Source organism: Chlorocebus sabaeus, chromosome 20, assembly GCF_047675955.1.
Source record: "Chlorocebus sabaeus isolate Y175 chromosome 20, mChlSab1.0.hap1, whole genome shotgun sequence".
NCBI classification, from domain to species: domain Eukaryota; kingdom Metazoa; phylum Chordata; class Mammalia; order Primates; family Cercopithecidae; genus Chlorocebus; species Chlorocebus sabaeus.
In genome coordinates this window covers 8876519-8891738 of record NC_132923.1, presented here as the reverse complement: position 1 = coordinate 8891738, position 15220 = coordinate 8876519, and the positions used below count along the sequence as shown (strand labels likewise).

Sequence of the window (15220 nt, the reverse complement as noted above, 5' to 3'; positions counted from 1 at the left end):
TCCCAGCAGAAGGAGATGGTTTTGCTTAGATGTGCCCTCTGTCCAGTCCAGGAACTCTGGCAGTGGTAGGAAGAGCCTTTCTGTGGGAAGACATGGCTGCTTGCAAAGCTTGTTTGTTCTTTCCTTCATTCAAGGAAGTATTTTGGAGATCCTACTTTGTATTCGGCACTGTGTAAGCTGCTGGCAGTGTTACAGTGAAAAAGACACATGCGGTCCCTGCCTTCAGGAAACTCAATCTAGAGGTGGAACTGGAGAAATAACTGGGAGGGGCACTTACTCAGCTTGGAGTGGGGTCAGTTCTCAAAGGAAGTAACATCACTTCATCTGAGATCCAAAGGCCAAGTAGGGACTGGACAGCAAAGGGGTACAGCAAAGGTGGAGAAAGCAGACAGGCAAGAAGAGGGAACGTGTGTGGAGAGCCCTGGAGGAAAAAGATCATAGCTTGTTGGAGAACCGACAAGCTTGTTGGAGAACTCAAGCTGGGGCTTGAGTACCAAATGCGGGGACAGGCAAGAGATGACACCCGCACGGAGAAAACTGCTTCCAAATATTTGGTTTAAAGCATCCAATCCTCTCTGACATTGTCCTCAAAGGAACTGCCATCAAGGAGGTCCCCAAAGTCTTCCATTTCTTGTACCCTCTTTGTGTCTTATGGGGGCCGGTAGAATGCCACCAGAAAAACCACCCTGAAAGTGAATAGGAGTCCATGGCTAGCCACAGGCACTCAGAAACCCTGAGCTTGAGGTGTCTCTCTTGCCACATGGTGGAATCCTGAGGTCTGCCAGATTAAGCTGGGGGTGATTCTTCTAGAGTGGGCTTTGTTAAGAAACAAACAAACAAAAAACAGTGAAGCTTTTCAAGCGGCCTGTTGATTGGCAGAACTGTTTCATTTTCTGGGAGAGGGGTTGGAGGGGAAAGTTCCTTTGAGGCTTTTGACAGCTCTGGCTAAGTGGTTTTCTTCTCCTCCTCCTGGTCCTTTTTCTCCATATTCTCCTCTTCCTCCTCTATCTTCATTTTTTTTTTTTTTTTAACCTAGTGCAAGATTCTTCTTCGGTACCACTGCCCACATTCCTGGTTGCTGGAGGGAGCCTGGCGTTCGGAACGCTCCTGTGCATTGCCATTGTTCTGAGGTGAGATGGGTCCTGGGGGATGGCCCTGTGGTGTTCTCATATTTATGTAGCTTTCCTTTGCCCATTATGAAATTTACAGTGCATTTATTTATTCATTTATCCATTCATCAAATGAATGCACACACCACAGCACACACAGCACCTAGTATTATGCCAAGCCCTGTTTTAGGTGCTGCAGGAGACAATGCTGGGCAGGGCAGGTACAGTCTCAGGAAGAAGCCAGACACTAAGAGGTGAGGTAATCACTGCTGTGGTAAGAGCTACAAAAAGCATGCCACGGTGAGGAGAACTGACCTGGCATTAAGGAGGAAGAGGAATTGGTCTGAGAAAGAAGAGGGTTCTTTTTTTTTTTTTTTTTGAGTCAGCGTCTCACTCTGTCACCCAGGCTAGAGTGCCGCGGTGCAATCTCACCTCACAGGACAACCTCTGCCTCCCAGGTTCAAGTGATCCTCCCACCTTAGCCTCTGGAGTAGCTGGGACTGCAGGTGCACACCACCCTGCCTAGCTAATTTTTCTATTTTTTGTAGAGATGAGGTCTCATGTTGCCCAGGCTGGTCTCGAACTCCTAGGCTCAAGTGAGCCACCTGCCTTGGCCTCCTAGTGTTTTGGGATTACAGGTGTGAGCTACCACGCCTGGCCCAAAAAGGGTTCTTACGAGAGAAGCCCAGAATGTAATATGGTTGACAGTGTGTGCATGCATGTGTCTGTGGGGGGCAGCGTGGTTGGGGCAATATGGGGTGGGAAGAGTGGAGAGGTAGGCTGGTGCCAGGTCATAAAAGGCCTTGAAAGAGAGGTGGGAGGAATTTAGGCCTTTTCTTGAGGGTAATGAGTGTCTGTTGGAGTTTTAAGAAGAACCTGGGCCAGGCGCGGTGGCTCACGCTTGTAATTCCATCACTTTGGGAGGCCGAGGCAGGTGGATCACCTGAGGTCAGGAGTTCAAGACCAGCCTGGCCAAAATGATAAAACCCTGTCTCTACTAAAAATACAAAAATTAGCCGGGCATGGTAGTACATGCCTGTAATCCCAACTACTCGGGAGACTGAGGCAGGAGGATCACTTGAACCCAGGAAGTGGAGGTTGCAGTGAGCTGAAATTGCACCACTGCGCTCCACCCTGGGCGACAGAATGAGGCTCATCTCAAATAAAGAAAACCAAAAAGTCACTCTAAATGCAGTTTGGAGACTGGATGAGGTGGGTGCAAATGGATACAGTAGCCCAGGGTCTGGGCAAGAGATAATAAGAAACTGTTTAGGATGGTGGCAATGGATTGGAGAGCCATGAATTGATTCTTTTTTTTTGAGATGGAGTTTTGCTTCTGTTGCCCAGGCTGGAGTGCAGTGGTGCGATCTCTTCTCACTGCAACTTGCGCCAGCACTTTGGGAGGCCGAGGTGGGTGAATCACCTGATGTCAGGAGTTCAAGACCAGCCTGACCAACATGGTGAAACCCCATCTCTACTAAAAACACAAAATTTAGCTGGGCATAGTGGCACATTCCTATAATCTTAGCTACTCGGGAGGCTGAGGCAGGAGAATCGCTTGAACCCAGGAGGCAGAGGTTGCGGTGAGCTGAGATTGCACCACTGCACTCCAGCCTGGGCAACAGAGCAAGACTCCGTCTCAAAAAAAATAAAAAATAAAAAATAACTTTTGAGAAGCACCACACAGTTAAATCCAAGGCGCCCAGCAGGACCTCCTTAGGAATATTCTATGTATCAATCCAGGAACTTAAAGGTCACCTTTAAATGCTCTGCCCTAGTGTTCTTTTCCAGCCATGGTTAGGAAATACTCTTTCACGCTGAGCTGCACCCTGGCCTCTGTCTCCTCATGCCCATTTCATCCCAATCATCTTCATTCCATTTGGTCATTGGTTTTGTCATTCATTTCCACGTTTGCAGAAAAGTCAGCCAACAGTGCCTTCAACGAACAAGCAATAATGAAATTTTTCAGTGTTCACAATTTTACTGCAGGAACTGGCTGTTTTTCATAAGCTGAAACCCTAAAATAAGTCAGGCTGGGTCTTCTGGGCAGTGGTTTATTGTGATAATATACAAGTGGAGGTGACATTGCACTCAGTCCTTCTTTCTACACCTAGAGAGCTTCCTACCCGTTAGCTCATCAGACCCTGCCAGTAGCCCTGACCTAGCTTGACTACCAAGTGTGGTGTGGGTTGAAAGATGAGCAAGATGCCTTCTCAAATTGGGTTCAGGGTTGTTTTCACTTTTCTTTTTCTTTTTTTTTTTGAGATGGAGTCTCACTTTGTTGCCCAGGCTGGAGTGCAATGGTGCGATCTCAGCTCACTGCAACCTCCGCCTCCCAGGTTCATGCCGTTTTCCTGCCTCAGCCTCCTGAGTAGCTGGAACAACAGGCGCCCGCCACCATGCCTGGCTAATTTTTTGTATTTTTTTTTAGTAGAGAGGGGATTTCATAGTAGAGAGGGGGTTTCACTGTGTTAGCCATGATGGTCTCAGTCTCCTGACCTCATGATCCACCCGCCTCGGCCTCCCAAAGTGCTGGGATTACAGGCGTGAGCCACCGTGCCCGGCCTTCACTTTGCTTTTTCAATGAAGTAGAGAACAAGCCATCTAAAGGGTGTGTGGAAGATAAGATTCTTGATGAGTGGAGGTAGCTTCTTGGAGGACGCAAAGCCTTTTATATATTTTGGCCAGTGAGGGGCCATGTCAGCATTCACGGGTCCACCTCCTGCCTGTCAAAGGATTCCTTGCCTCACCCTAGGTATACCCTCCTGTGTTCTGGCTCTGTGTCTATATTAGGAATTCAACAGGCTTTTCTCATAACTCACCACAGGCCCAGTAGAGCAGATGTGATATCCATTTGACAGGGAAGGAAACTGAAGCTAAAACAGATGGTATGATAACAGCTAGTAAGAATAGGCCAGGCACAGTGGCTCACGCCTGTAATCCTAGCACTTTGGGAGGCCAAGGTGAGTGGATCACCTGAGGTCAGGAGTTCGAGACCAGCCTGGCCAACATGGCGAAACTCTGCCTTTACTAAAAATACAAAAATTAGCTGGGCATGGTGGTGCATGCCTGTAATCCCAACTACTCAGGAGGCCGAGGCAGAAGAATGGCTTGAACCCAGGAGGCAGAGGTTGCAGTGAGCTGAGATCGTGCCACTGCACTCCAGCCTGGGCAACAGAAGGAGACTCCGTCTCAAAAAAAAAAAAGAAGAAGAAGGCCAAGAATCAAACCAAAAACTCCTGCTCTTTCTATAGGGCCTTAGGGGTCATCTGGTCAAACTCTTTTATTTTATAAATGAGGAAACAGCCCCCAAAGGTAAAATGACTTGCCTAAGGACAAGCAAGAACCAGAAGTGGAACACACGCCCTGAGAGTCCCTGCCTATGGCACCCACCTGCTCTTGGCTAAGAGCTGGGCCCAGCTGCTCCCATCGGCCCACCACTAGCCCTTAACACACAGCACCGTCTTGGTGTGTCGTAACGGCAAATAGAGGAGCATCAGGTTGGGAACAGACCTGGTTTGCTGTTCTGCTGATGATGCTTGGACACTGGCTGGTTGCTAAACAACCAGAGTCCCCGCAGGCACAGACAGGGCCAGTGCCCTGTGCTGAGAACATGCCAGGAATTTATTTCCTAGCCTAGTGAGTTTCCATTTTCTTCTGTATAAGGCAAATTTGCTTGGAAAGAGGCCAGTTATTTCAAGCGATGAAGAATCCTTCTATTCCCCAAATCCCCTCTGTCTAGCAAAGAGTATAAACTTAGAAATACTGTGGGGCTCTGGGCTGCCAAAATGGCTGAACCATGGTTACCATGGGATGGCCACATTTACAGTAGGTGAAGTGTGAGAGGCAGGTTGACTTCATCCTGCCAGTCTATACTATATTTTTTGTATGGCCCTAAATCTTTTTCCAGCAATATAGGTGATTTTTTTCTTTGTCTTTCATTACTCATTCTTTTTTTCTGAATCATAGATGATTTTTTAAAATTCAAATAGGCTGTTGAAAAGGCTTGCCATCTTACAGGGGCCAATTCTTCCCACCCTATTCCCTGTCCCCCACGGATTCTCTGTCTTTATGTTAGGTTATCAGGCATTGGGAAAATAGGATTCTCCTAGTAAAGAATTATTTTTCTGCATATTTATCTAGAATGAACTTACATCATTAAATGAGGACTTCCTATGTGTATGCCTATGACTTAAACATCATTTTGTTTTGAATGTAGTGTATCATTCCAGTATTTTAAAATCAGAGCTTCTCCTACCTCCACAGCTGGGGGACGGGCAGAGGGACTTTCATGGTGTTCTGGGCCGTGGAGGTGGCTGGGTGCAGTGGGCACTGTCTGTGGCCTTTGGGGTAAGGGGTGGCACCTTGGTTTCTACATATCTTTCTAAAAAAGTGAGAGTTTTGAGCATTTTTAAAAACTTCTTTTAGCTACAGAATCTTTTCTTTAAACAAAACTTTTTGAAGCCCAAATATGTAAAATAGATAAAAGGTGAAGGTCCAGGTGCAAAAGAAGGCAGCAGAGAGCTCATCTGTTTCTTCTATCTGCCTGCCCCGCGTCCTCTCCAGCCCCCAGGCCCTGCTCACACCCATCCAGGCCAGCTCTGGGCACCCTCAGGTTGGCTGGTTTCAAAGTCCTCTTTGAGTTTAGTGATTTTCAGAAAAGGATTCGTACTCTCCTTAGAATATTTCAGAAGGAAAGCTCACCGTTCTTGGCTACCCATTCGGTTACTTTGAAAAAAAAAATACTGAGGACAGAGATTGCTTCCATATTAGGTCAACAGGGACTTAAATAATGACAAATGGAAAAAATATGTCATCCAAAGAGAGCCACTGTTAATTTTCAAAATGTAAATGTGATTAAAGTCTAACAAATATACAGAAAAGTTCCCACATCGTATGTACAGTGCCATGAAGTGTACGCACCCATGTCATTGTAATTATAATGAGATGCACGTGGCAAGTCAAGATGCCAAGACACCAGGTTGCAGCAGAGAAAGAGGTTTAATCAGAGGGTCACCTAAGGAGGAGATGGGAGGAAACCTCTGTGGGATCCAGCCCTACGGGGGTTAGTGGTTATTCTCCCCATGTGCGGAGATGAGAGATTGTAATAAATAAAGATACAAGACAAAGAGATAAAGAGGAAGCAGCCGGGCCCAGGGGACCACTACCATCAAGATGCGGAGACCAGTTTTGGCCCTGAACGGCTGGGCGTGCTGATATTTATTGCATACGAGACAAGGGGGCAGGGTAAGGAGGGTGAATCTTCTAAGTGATTGACAAGGTGAAGCAAGTCACGTGATTACAGGATAGGGGGCCCTTCCCTTTTAGGTAGCCGAAGCAGAGAGAGAAGGCAGCATACATCAGCGTTTTCTTCTCTGCACTTATAAGATCAAAGACTTTAAGACTTTCACTATTTCTTCTACTGCTATCTACTATGAACTTCAAAGAGGAACCACGAGTGCGGGAGGAGCATGAAAATGGACAAGGAGCATGACCATTGAAGCACAGCACCACAGGGAGGGGTTTAGGCCTCCGGATGACTGCAGGCAGGCCTGGATAATATCAGCCTTCCACAAGAAGCTGGTGGAGCAGAGTGTTCCCTGACTCCTCCAAGGAAAGGAGACTCCCTTTTGTGGTCTGCTAAGTAACGGGTGCCTTCCCAGACACTGGTGTTACTGCTTGACGAAGGAGCCCTCAAGCGGCCCTTGCGTGGGCATGACAGAAGGCTCACCTCTTGCCATCTAGGTCATGTCTCACAATGTCGTTTCAGCTCCTGACCCTATACCCACCCGTTATTCCTAGGTTATATTAGTAATGTAACAAAGAGTAATAGTAAAAGCTAATGATTAATAATGTTTATAATAATGATTGATAATTGTCAATGATCATCTGTATATCTAATTTGTATTATGACTATTCTTATTCTAACTATTTTCTTTCTTTTTTTTGAGATGGAATCTTGCTTCGTCCCCCAGGCTGGAGTGCAGTGTCGCTATCTCGGCTTACTGCAAGCTCCGCCTCCTGGGTTCATGCCATTCTCCTGCCTCAGCCTCCCAAGTAGCTGGGACTACAGGCACCTGCCACCACGCCCAGCTAATTTTTTGTATTTTTAGTAAAGATGGGGTTTCACTGTGTTAACCAGGATGGTCTTGATGATCTTGTGATCCGTCCATCTCAGCCTCCCAAAGTGCTGGGATTACAGGCGTGAGCCACCGCGCCCAGCCTACTCTATTTTCTTTAGTATACTGAAACAGTTTGTGCCTTCAGTCTCTTGCCTCGGCACCTAGGTAATCCTCCGCCAGCACCTCAAATCCGTCTCCCCAAGGAATTTGGGGCTAGGGTTGTAAAAATGTTGGACTGGGCCAAAGTGTGGAGATGGTTGACTGGTTGCAGGGTGTAGGGTGAGGTCCAGGGACAGGGAGATGAAGAAGCTGTCTTCTCATGCCAATCCCATTCCTCTGTGAGGGTCTTCAAACTGGTTGCCGGAATTCGGGGTCTGTAAAACATCTTAAGTGATCCTTAAACAAAAGTCTTAGGATCCTAATGTCAGAAATCCTATCTACAGAAACAACGGGGATGCAGATGGTCAGTGTCTAGGGCTACGTGACTTTTTGCAATAAGGAAATGGGCCAAAGTGCAGCCTGATTACTGCTTCATTATAACTATTAATGTATTTCTGTCCAGAGCCCAGCATGCAATTTTTGTCAACCCTGTGGAGATGGTTTCACAATCAACACCCAGATCAAGAACACTTAATATTTAGACAAATTTCCTGAGTCTTTTTCCTCTGCCTAGTTTCTTGTTTGTTTTTACACAGCCATGATTATTCTGTATCCTCAACTCTGTATCCTGCCTTTCACACTTAGCACTATAACATAGGCATTCTTTCACATTAGTACAAAATCTTTGTAAATCTCACTTTCTTTTTTTTTTGAGACGGAGTTTCACTCTTATTGCCCAGGCTGGAGTGCAATGGTGCAATCTCAGCTCACTGCAACCTCCGCCTCCTGGGTTCAAGCAGTTCTCCTGCCTCAGTCTCCTGAGTAGCTGGGATTACAGGCGCCTGCTACCACGCCCGGCTAATTTTTGTATTTTTCAGTAGAGACAGGGTTTCACAATGTTGGTCAGGCTGGTCTCGAACTCCTGACCTCGTTATCTGTCCGCCTTGGCTTCCCAGAGTGCTGGGATTACAGGCGTGAGCCACCACATCTGGCCATAAATCTCACTTTCATTAGCTGTGGTATTAGGTGGATATACCGAGTTCTCTTAATCAACCTCCTATTACTTCTAATTGGTGGCACCCAAACATTACCAATTATTTGGGTATTATTTTGCTTTTGTTTTATTATTTATTTATTTATTTATTTATTTATTTATTTATTTATGGAGACATATCACTCTGTGGCCCAGGCTGGAGTGCAGTGGCACGATCTCAGCACACTGCAACCTCCGCTTCCTGGGTTCAAGCAATTCTCCTGCCTCAGCCTCCCAGTAGCTGGGATTACAGGCATGCGCCATGACACCCGGCTAATTCTTTTTGTATTTTTAGTAGAGACGGGGTTTTGCCACATTGACCAGGCTGGTCTTGAACTCCTGACCTGAAGTGATCCACCCACCTCGGCCTCCCAAAGTGCTAGGATTACAGGCGTGAGCCATCGCACCCAGCCTTATTTTGCTTTTATAAACAACACTGTGTTGAACATCTTTGTGCATGAAGGTTTTTTTATTTTATAGCTATGTTCTTTCTTTTCCCAGAAGTAGAATTCCTGGGTCAGAGAGTCTGAATTCTTTGAAATCCAGAGTGTAATGACTCTCTCCTCAGTCCTTTCCTACAGGAGAACTCCATTCAGTGACTCAGCATAGCTCCAGTCAGCAGCCCTACTGGGCTGTCTTCCTGTGTGGTGTCCACATGGTGAAGCCCTAAATAACATTCTGCAGATTGTTTATTCCATTTGGATACCAAGCTAAAAGCCAGTGGCAGATTTGGAGCCAACTATTAGTTATTTATCATAACAAGGACAGGAATAACCTGTCGATATAAAAAGAAACCCAAGGAAAATCCCCCAATCTTGTTTTTGACATTGGTTTCCCCTCCTCTTTCCCAGCCCTTCCTGGTGTAACTGATCTTCCATGGAATTGAGGGAGGCCACCTTGTTCCCACTTTGGGGTTAGTAGGCATGTCAGTCACAAAGTGTGAAGCAAGAGGGAGGGGCTGAGGCTTGGCGCACTGGCCACCCTGGCACAGTTGAAGAGCCCCTTCAGGAACGGGACGTGACTGTGCTTTTGAAGATCCATGTCACTATTTCATCTTTCTTTGAGCTGTCAAGTGACTTTTCTCAGTTACTGAGCCCTGGCTTTGGGCCCAGAGTGGAGCACTGTGAACGAAGCTGTGATCAGAGAGATGTCTATCTCCTTCCTGTGTAGCATTGACTTTCCTGTTAGATGAGTCAAATTGTGCCCAGTGGTGCCCACAGTTGAGTCTGTGGGGACTCATCAGCATGGTAGGAGTGGACCCAGAGGTGTAGGGAGAACTGGGGAGGTTGGCAACATTAGGAGCAAGAGGAACAGGAGGGCAGTTGAGGGAGCAGTGGGACCCTTTTCCTGCTATTACATGGCAGTTGCAAATTATCTGCTCCTGCCAGCCTTACTTTGAGAGGCCCATTTTCTTTCCCTACTAAAATAATACTTTATTTTTCTTTTCTGTTTCTGTTTCTTTCTTTCTTTCTTCCTTTTTTGAGACAGAGTTTCGCTCTTGTTGCCCAGGCTGAAGTGCAATGGCGCGATCTCGGCTCACTGCAACCTCTGCTTCCCGGGTTCAAGCGATTCTCCTGCCTCAGCTTCCCAAGTAGCTGGGATTACAGGCATCTGCCACCACGCCCAGCTAATTTTTGTATTTTTAGTAGAGGCGGGGTTTCACCACGTTGGCCAGGCTGGTCTTGAACTCCTGACCTCAGGTGATCTGCCCACCTCAGCCTCCCAATGTGTTGGGATTACAGGCGTGAGCCACCGCACCCAGCCTATTTTTCTCTTTTTTAAGTAAATGTATTTGGGACTGATGATGTGTGCCTAATGAACAGCCTCTGGAATGGGACAATTAAGGGACTGTTAAGTGACTTTTTGGTGCCTCAGTTTCCTCACTTGTAAATTGGTCCAATAATACCTATTTCCTTGGGAGCGTTTTGGAAACTCAGCAACTCTTCAGAGTATGGTGAACTCCCTGGTGATAAAAGCAGTCGGGTCGGGTGTGTTGGCTCACACCTGTAATCCCAGCACTTTGGGAGGCCGAGGTGGGCAGATCGCTTGAGCCCAGGAATTCAAGACCAGCCTGAGCAACGTGGTGAAACCCCATCTCTATGAGAAATACAAAAATCAGCTGGATGTAGTGGCACACGCCTATAGCCCCAGCTACTCAGGAGGCTGAGGTGGGAGAATCACCTGAGCCCAAGGAGGTTGCGGCTGCCGTGAGCTGAGATCGCGCCACTGCACTCCAGCTTGGGTAACAGAGCAAGACCCTGTCTCAAAACAAACAAATGAACAAAAAACAAAAAGACAGCTGATAGTTTTTGCTTCGTTGAGCTGAAACCTGGGAGCGCCAGGCCACCAGGGCAGCCAGCTGTTGGTGTTTTCCAATGTGGGCTTGTCACAGGGGGAGCTAAACATCTGTGTGGTTTGTCTTTGTGTGTTTATGTGAAGGTTCAAGAAGACGTGGAAGCTGCGGGCTCTGAAGGAAGGCAAGACAAGCATGCACCCGCCGTATTCTTTGGGGCAGCTGGTCCCAGAGAGGCCGCGACCCACCCCAGTGCTTGTTCCTCTCATCTCCCCACCAGTGTCCCCCAGCAGCCTGGGGTCTGACAACACCTCGAGCCACAACCGACCAGATGCCAGGGACCCACGGAGCCCTTACGACATCAGCAACACAGACTACTTCTTCCCCAGATAGCTGGCCTGGTGGCACTAGCAGGCTGGACCCTGTGGATGACAGAGCACAAACGGGCTCAGCAAAGGATGCTTCTTACTGCCATGCCAGCTTATCTCAGGGGAGTGGGGCCTTTGGCTTCACGGAAGAGCCTTGCGGAAGGTTCGACACCAGGGGAAAATCAGCCTGCTCCAGTGTTCAGCTGGTTGAGGTTTCAAACCTCCCTTTCCAAATGCCTGGCTTAAAGGGGTTAGAGTGAACTTGGGCCACTGTGAAGAGAACCATGTCAAGACTCTTTGGACACTCAACACGGACACTCAAAAGCTGGGCAGCTTGGTGGGGGCCTCAGTGTGGAGAAGCGGCTGGCAGCCCATCCCCCAACACCTCTGCAAAAGCTGCACCCTCAGGCAGGGGGGGTGGATTTCCAGCCAAAGCCTCCCTCAGCCGCCACGCTCCTGGCCCACTGCATCATTTCATCTTCCAGCTCAAACTCCTAAAACCCAAGTGCCTTTGCAAATTCTGTTTGTCTGAGCCTGGGGACGGCTTTTACTTAAACCGCCAAGGCTGGGGAAAGAAGCTCTCTCCTCCCTTTCTTCCCCACAGTTGAAAAACAGCTGAGGGTGGGTGGGTGAATAATACAGTATCTCAGGGCCTGGTCGTTTTCAACGGAATTATAATTAGTTCCTCATTAGCATTTTGCTAAATGTGAATGGTAATCTTAGGCATTTGTTGAATACAGAGGCAGCTGCATTGGCTTTGGGTTGCAGGACCTCAGGTGAGAAGCAGAGGAAGGAGAGGAGAGGGGCACAGGGTCTCCACCATCCCCTGTAGAGTGGGAGCTGAGCGGGGGATCACAGCCTCTGAAAACCAATGTTCTCTGTTCTCCACCTCCCACAAAGGAGAGCTGGCAGCAGGGAGGGCTTCTGCCAGTGCTGAGATCAAAACTGTTTTACTGCAGCTTTGTTTGTTGTCAACCGAACCTGGGTAACTAGGAAGATAATATTAAGGAAGACAATGTGAAAAGAAAAATGAGCCCGGCAAGAATGCATTTTAACTTGGTTTTTAAAAAACTGCTGACTGTTTTCTCTTGAGAGGGTGGAATAGCCAATATTCGCTGTGTCAGCATAGAAGTAACTTACTTAGGTGTGGGGGAAGCACCATAACTTTGTTTAGCCCAAAACTAAGTCAAGTGAAAAAGGAGGAAGAGAAATAATATTTTTCCTGCCAGGCACGGTGGTTCACGCCTGTAATCCCAGCACTCTGGGAGGTCGAGGCGGGAGGATCACTTGAGTCCAGGAGTTTGAGACCAGCCTGGGCAATGTGGTAAAACCTCATCTCTACAAAAAGCATAAAAATTAGCCAGGTATGGTAGAGTGCACCTGAAGTCCCAGTTAGTTGGGAGGCTGAGGTGGGAGGATCTCTTGAGCCTGGGAGGTCAAGGCTGCAGTGAGCCGAGATTGCACCACTGCACTCCAGCCTGGGTGACTGAGCAAGTGAGACCCTGTCTCAAAAAAGAAAAGAAAAAATATTTTCCCTATTAGAGAAGAGATTGTGGTTTCATTGTGTATTTTGTTTTTGTCTTAAAAGTGGAAAAATAGCCTGCCTCTTCTCTACGCTAGGGAAAAACCAGCGTGTGACTACTCCCCCAGGCGGTTATGGAGAGGGCGTCCGGTCCCTGTCCCAGTGCTGAGAAGGGAGCCTCCCACGACTACCCGGCAGGGTCCTAGAAATTCCCCACCCTGAAAGCCCTGAGCTTTCTGCTATCAAAGGGGGAGGTTTTAAAAAAAATCCCTTACCTCGGTGCCTTCCTCTTTTTATTTAGCTCCTTGAGTTGATTCAGCTCTGCAAGAATTGAAGCAGAACTACATGTCTAATTGTAACACCGTGATTAACCACTTCAGCTGACTTTTCTGCCCGAGCTTTGAAAATTCAGTGGTGTTAGTGGTTACCCAGTTAGCTCTCAAGTTATCAGGGTACTCCACAGTGGGGATACGATTTAAATCAGCCATGTAACCATGGACCCAAAATTTACCAGACCACAAAACCTTTCTAATACTCTACCCTCTTAGAAAAACAGCCACCATCACCAGACAGGTGCAAAAGGAGGAAAGTGACCATGTTTTGTTTACGGTTTTCCAGGTTTAAGTTAACTGTCTTCAGCAAGCCGTGCTTTTCATTGCTGGGTTGGTTTGTAGATTTTAGACCCTATTGCTGCTTGAGGCACCTCATCTTAAGTTGGCAAAAGGGCAGGATGGCTGGGTGTGGTGGCTTACGCCTGTAATCCTAGCACTTTGGGAGGCTGAGGTGGGAGGATTGCTTGAGCTTAGGAATTTGAGACCAACCTGGGTAACATAGTGAGATACCATCTCTATTATAAACAATAACATTTAAGAAGAAAAAAAGGCAGGCAGGTGGTTATAGTGGTTCCCTCCCATCCTGCCGCATAAAGTTTCTGAGACTTGAGAACAGCAAAAATGCTGTTAAAGGGAAATATTAAGAATGAGAATCTGCATGAAGGGTGATTATGTGCCCACAGTTAATTCTTTATACCGTTTTACCCACATGTGGTATTACCGAAGCCGGGCAGAACCATGCTAGCGGAAGATGTGAAATTCAGATAGCTCATTATTGCCAAGAGCTAGGCAGCTTTGATCTCCAAATTGTTATTGCTTTCATTTTTATTGTAATGGAACTGCTTTTTTTTTTTTTTTTTTTGCTTTTTTTTCTTTGTTTTGTTTTTGTATTGAAGAGGGTTTTTTTCCCTTTATTTTTCATAAGCTACTGTAAATGAAGAAAAAGTGTCTTCTCTGGGCTGTAGGCCTGGCTCAGTGTACACAGGTATACATCCTAAGCTCTCTCTGTTCTCTAATTTGTGGTGACTGAATATGTGTCTCAATCCACGGGGCACTTCTACCTGTATTTCTGCAGCACCCCTACTGCCTTGAGTCCCCAGCAGTGCTGTTATTTGCCTAATGCCTGTAGCCATCTGCCACACAGCCAGACATGAAACGCTGGGACAGAGACCATTTAGATTAAATACGACAGCTTATCTTGCTGGGTGGGGAAAGTAAAAAATATGCTGGTTCAAGGTCTAAAGTAAAATGATAAATAATGTTTGTAGCATTAATGAAATATTTTCAAGAAATGTGTCTGGGGGTAGATTGGCTATGCTGACGAGGCCTTTGGTAACTCAGAAAGCTCTTGGCCCTGATGGCGACTTGCCCTTGCACTTTCTTTATCAGGCTCTGAGCTCACACGGAGCCTCTGGCATTTCCCTGCAGTCTCGGGAGAACGGAAACTGGTTGTGGCGGCAGGGTGTGGAATCTGCTGCTGGAACCAGGCTGGAAGCCCACCTGGTAGTGAACAGGGCCCAGCGGGGCAGGCTAGGAGTGTTGTGGTCTATGGGTTGTTTCCTGGAGAATGTTCAGGAATGTCTTCTTGGCTGCTTTGGTGCTGAGCTCTGTTATCTCACAGCACGTCCTGAAGGCTAACCCAGGTGGGGAGGATGCGGACACCAGCTCCAGGTGGAGTTGGTGAGAAATCTGTCTTAGCTTGGAGATACAGGGGCAACCTGTGACCCTTTGAGGCAAGAGCCCTGCACCCAGCTGTCCCGTGCAGCCGTGGGCAGGGGGCTGCACATGGAGGGGCAGGCGGGCCAGTTCAGGGTCTGTGCTAGGCCCTCCTCAGTGCCCTGTAAGGGCCCTTCAGCCTCCTGTCCTCTGTGCGGCTGGGCGCCAGCACCAGGGAGTTTCTATGGCAACCTTAGTGATTATTAAGGAACATTGTCAGTTTTATGAACATATGCTCAAATGAAATTCTACTTTAGGAGGAAAGGATTGGAACAGCATGTCGCAAGGCTGTTAATTAACAGAGAGACCTTATTGGATGGAGATCACATCTGTTAAATAGAATACCTCAACTCTACGTTGTTTTCTTGGAGATAAATAATAGTTTCAAGTTTTTGTTTGTTTGTTTTACTTAATTACCTGAAAGCAAATACCAAAGGCTGATGTCTGTATATGGGGCAAAGGGTCAGTATATTTCTCAGTGTTTTTTTCTTTTACAAGCTATTTTGCATTTAAAGTGAACATTGTAAATGTTTGTAATAAATAATTTTTTAAAATACACTTGAAATGCAATTATTGCTTTGGGCACTTGGGTCATCTAAAAAAAAAAAAGGCTTGCATGATTAATG

The 15220-nt window shown here is 47.0% G+C and overlaps 1 protein-coding gene across 1 annotated transcript in view; it reads left to right on the top strand.

Annotated features, from left to right (window-relative positions):
* The window catches only part of IL6R (interleukin 6 receptor), a 62323-nt gene extending 47171 nt beyond the window's left edge, over positions 1 to 15152 (top strand). Inside the window, 2 exon segments of the mRNA XM_007976966.3 lie at positions 1037 to 1130; positions 10803 to 15152. Of these exon segments, the coding sequence (XP_007975157.1) occupies positions 1037 to 1130; positions 10803 to 11049 (341 nt within the window). The 3' untranslated portion in view covers positions 11050 to 15152.
* The last annotated feature ends 68 nt before the right edge of the window (positions 15153 to 15220 follow it).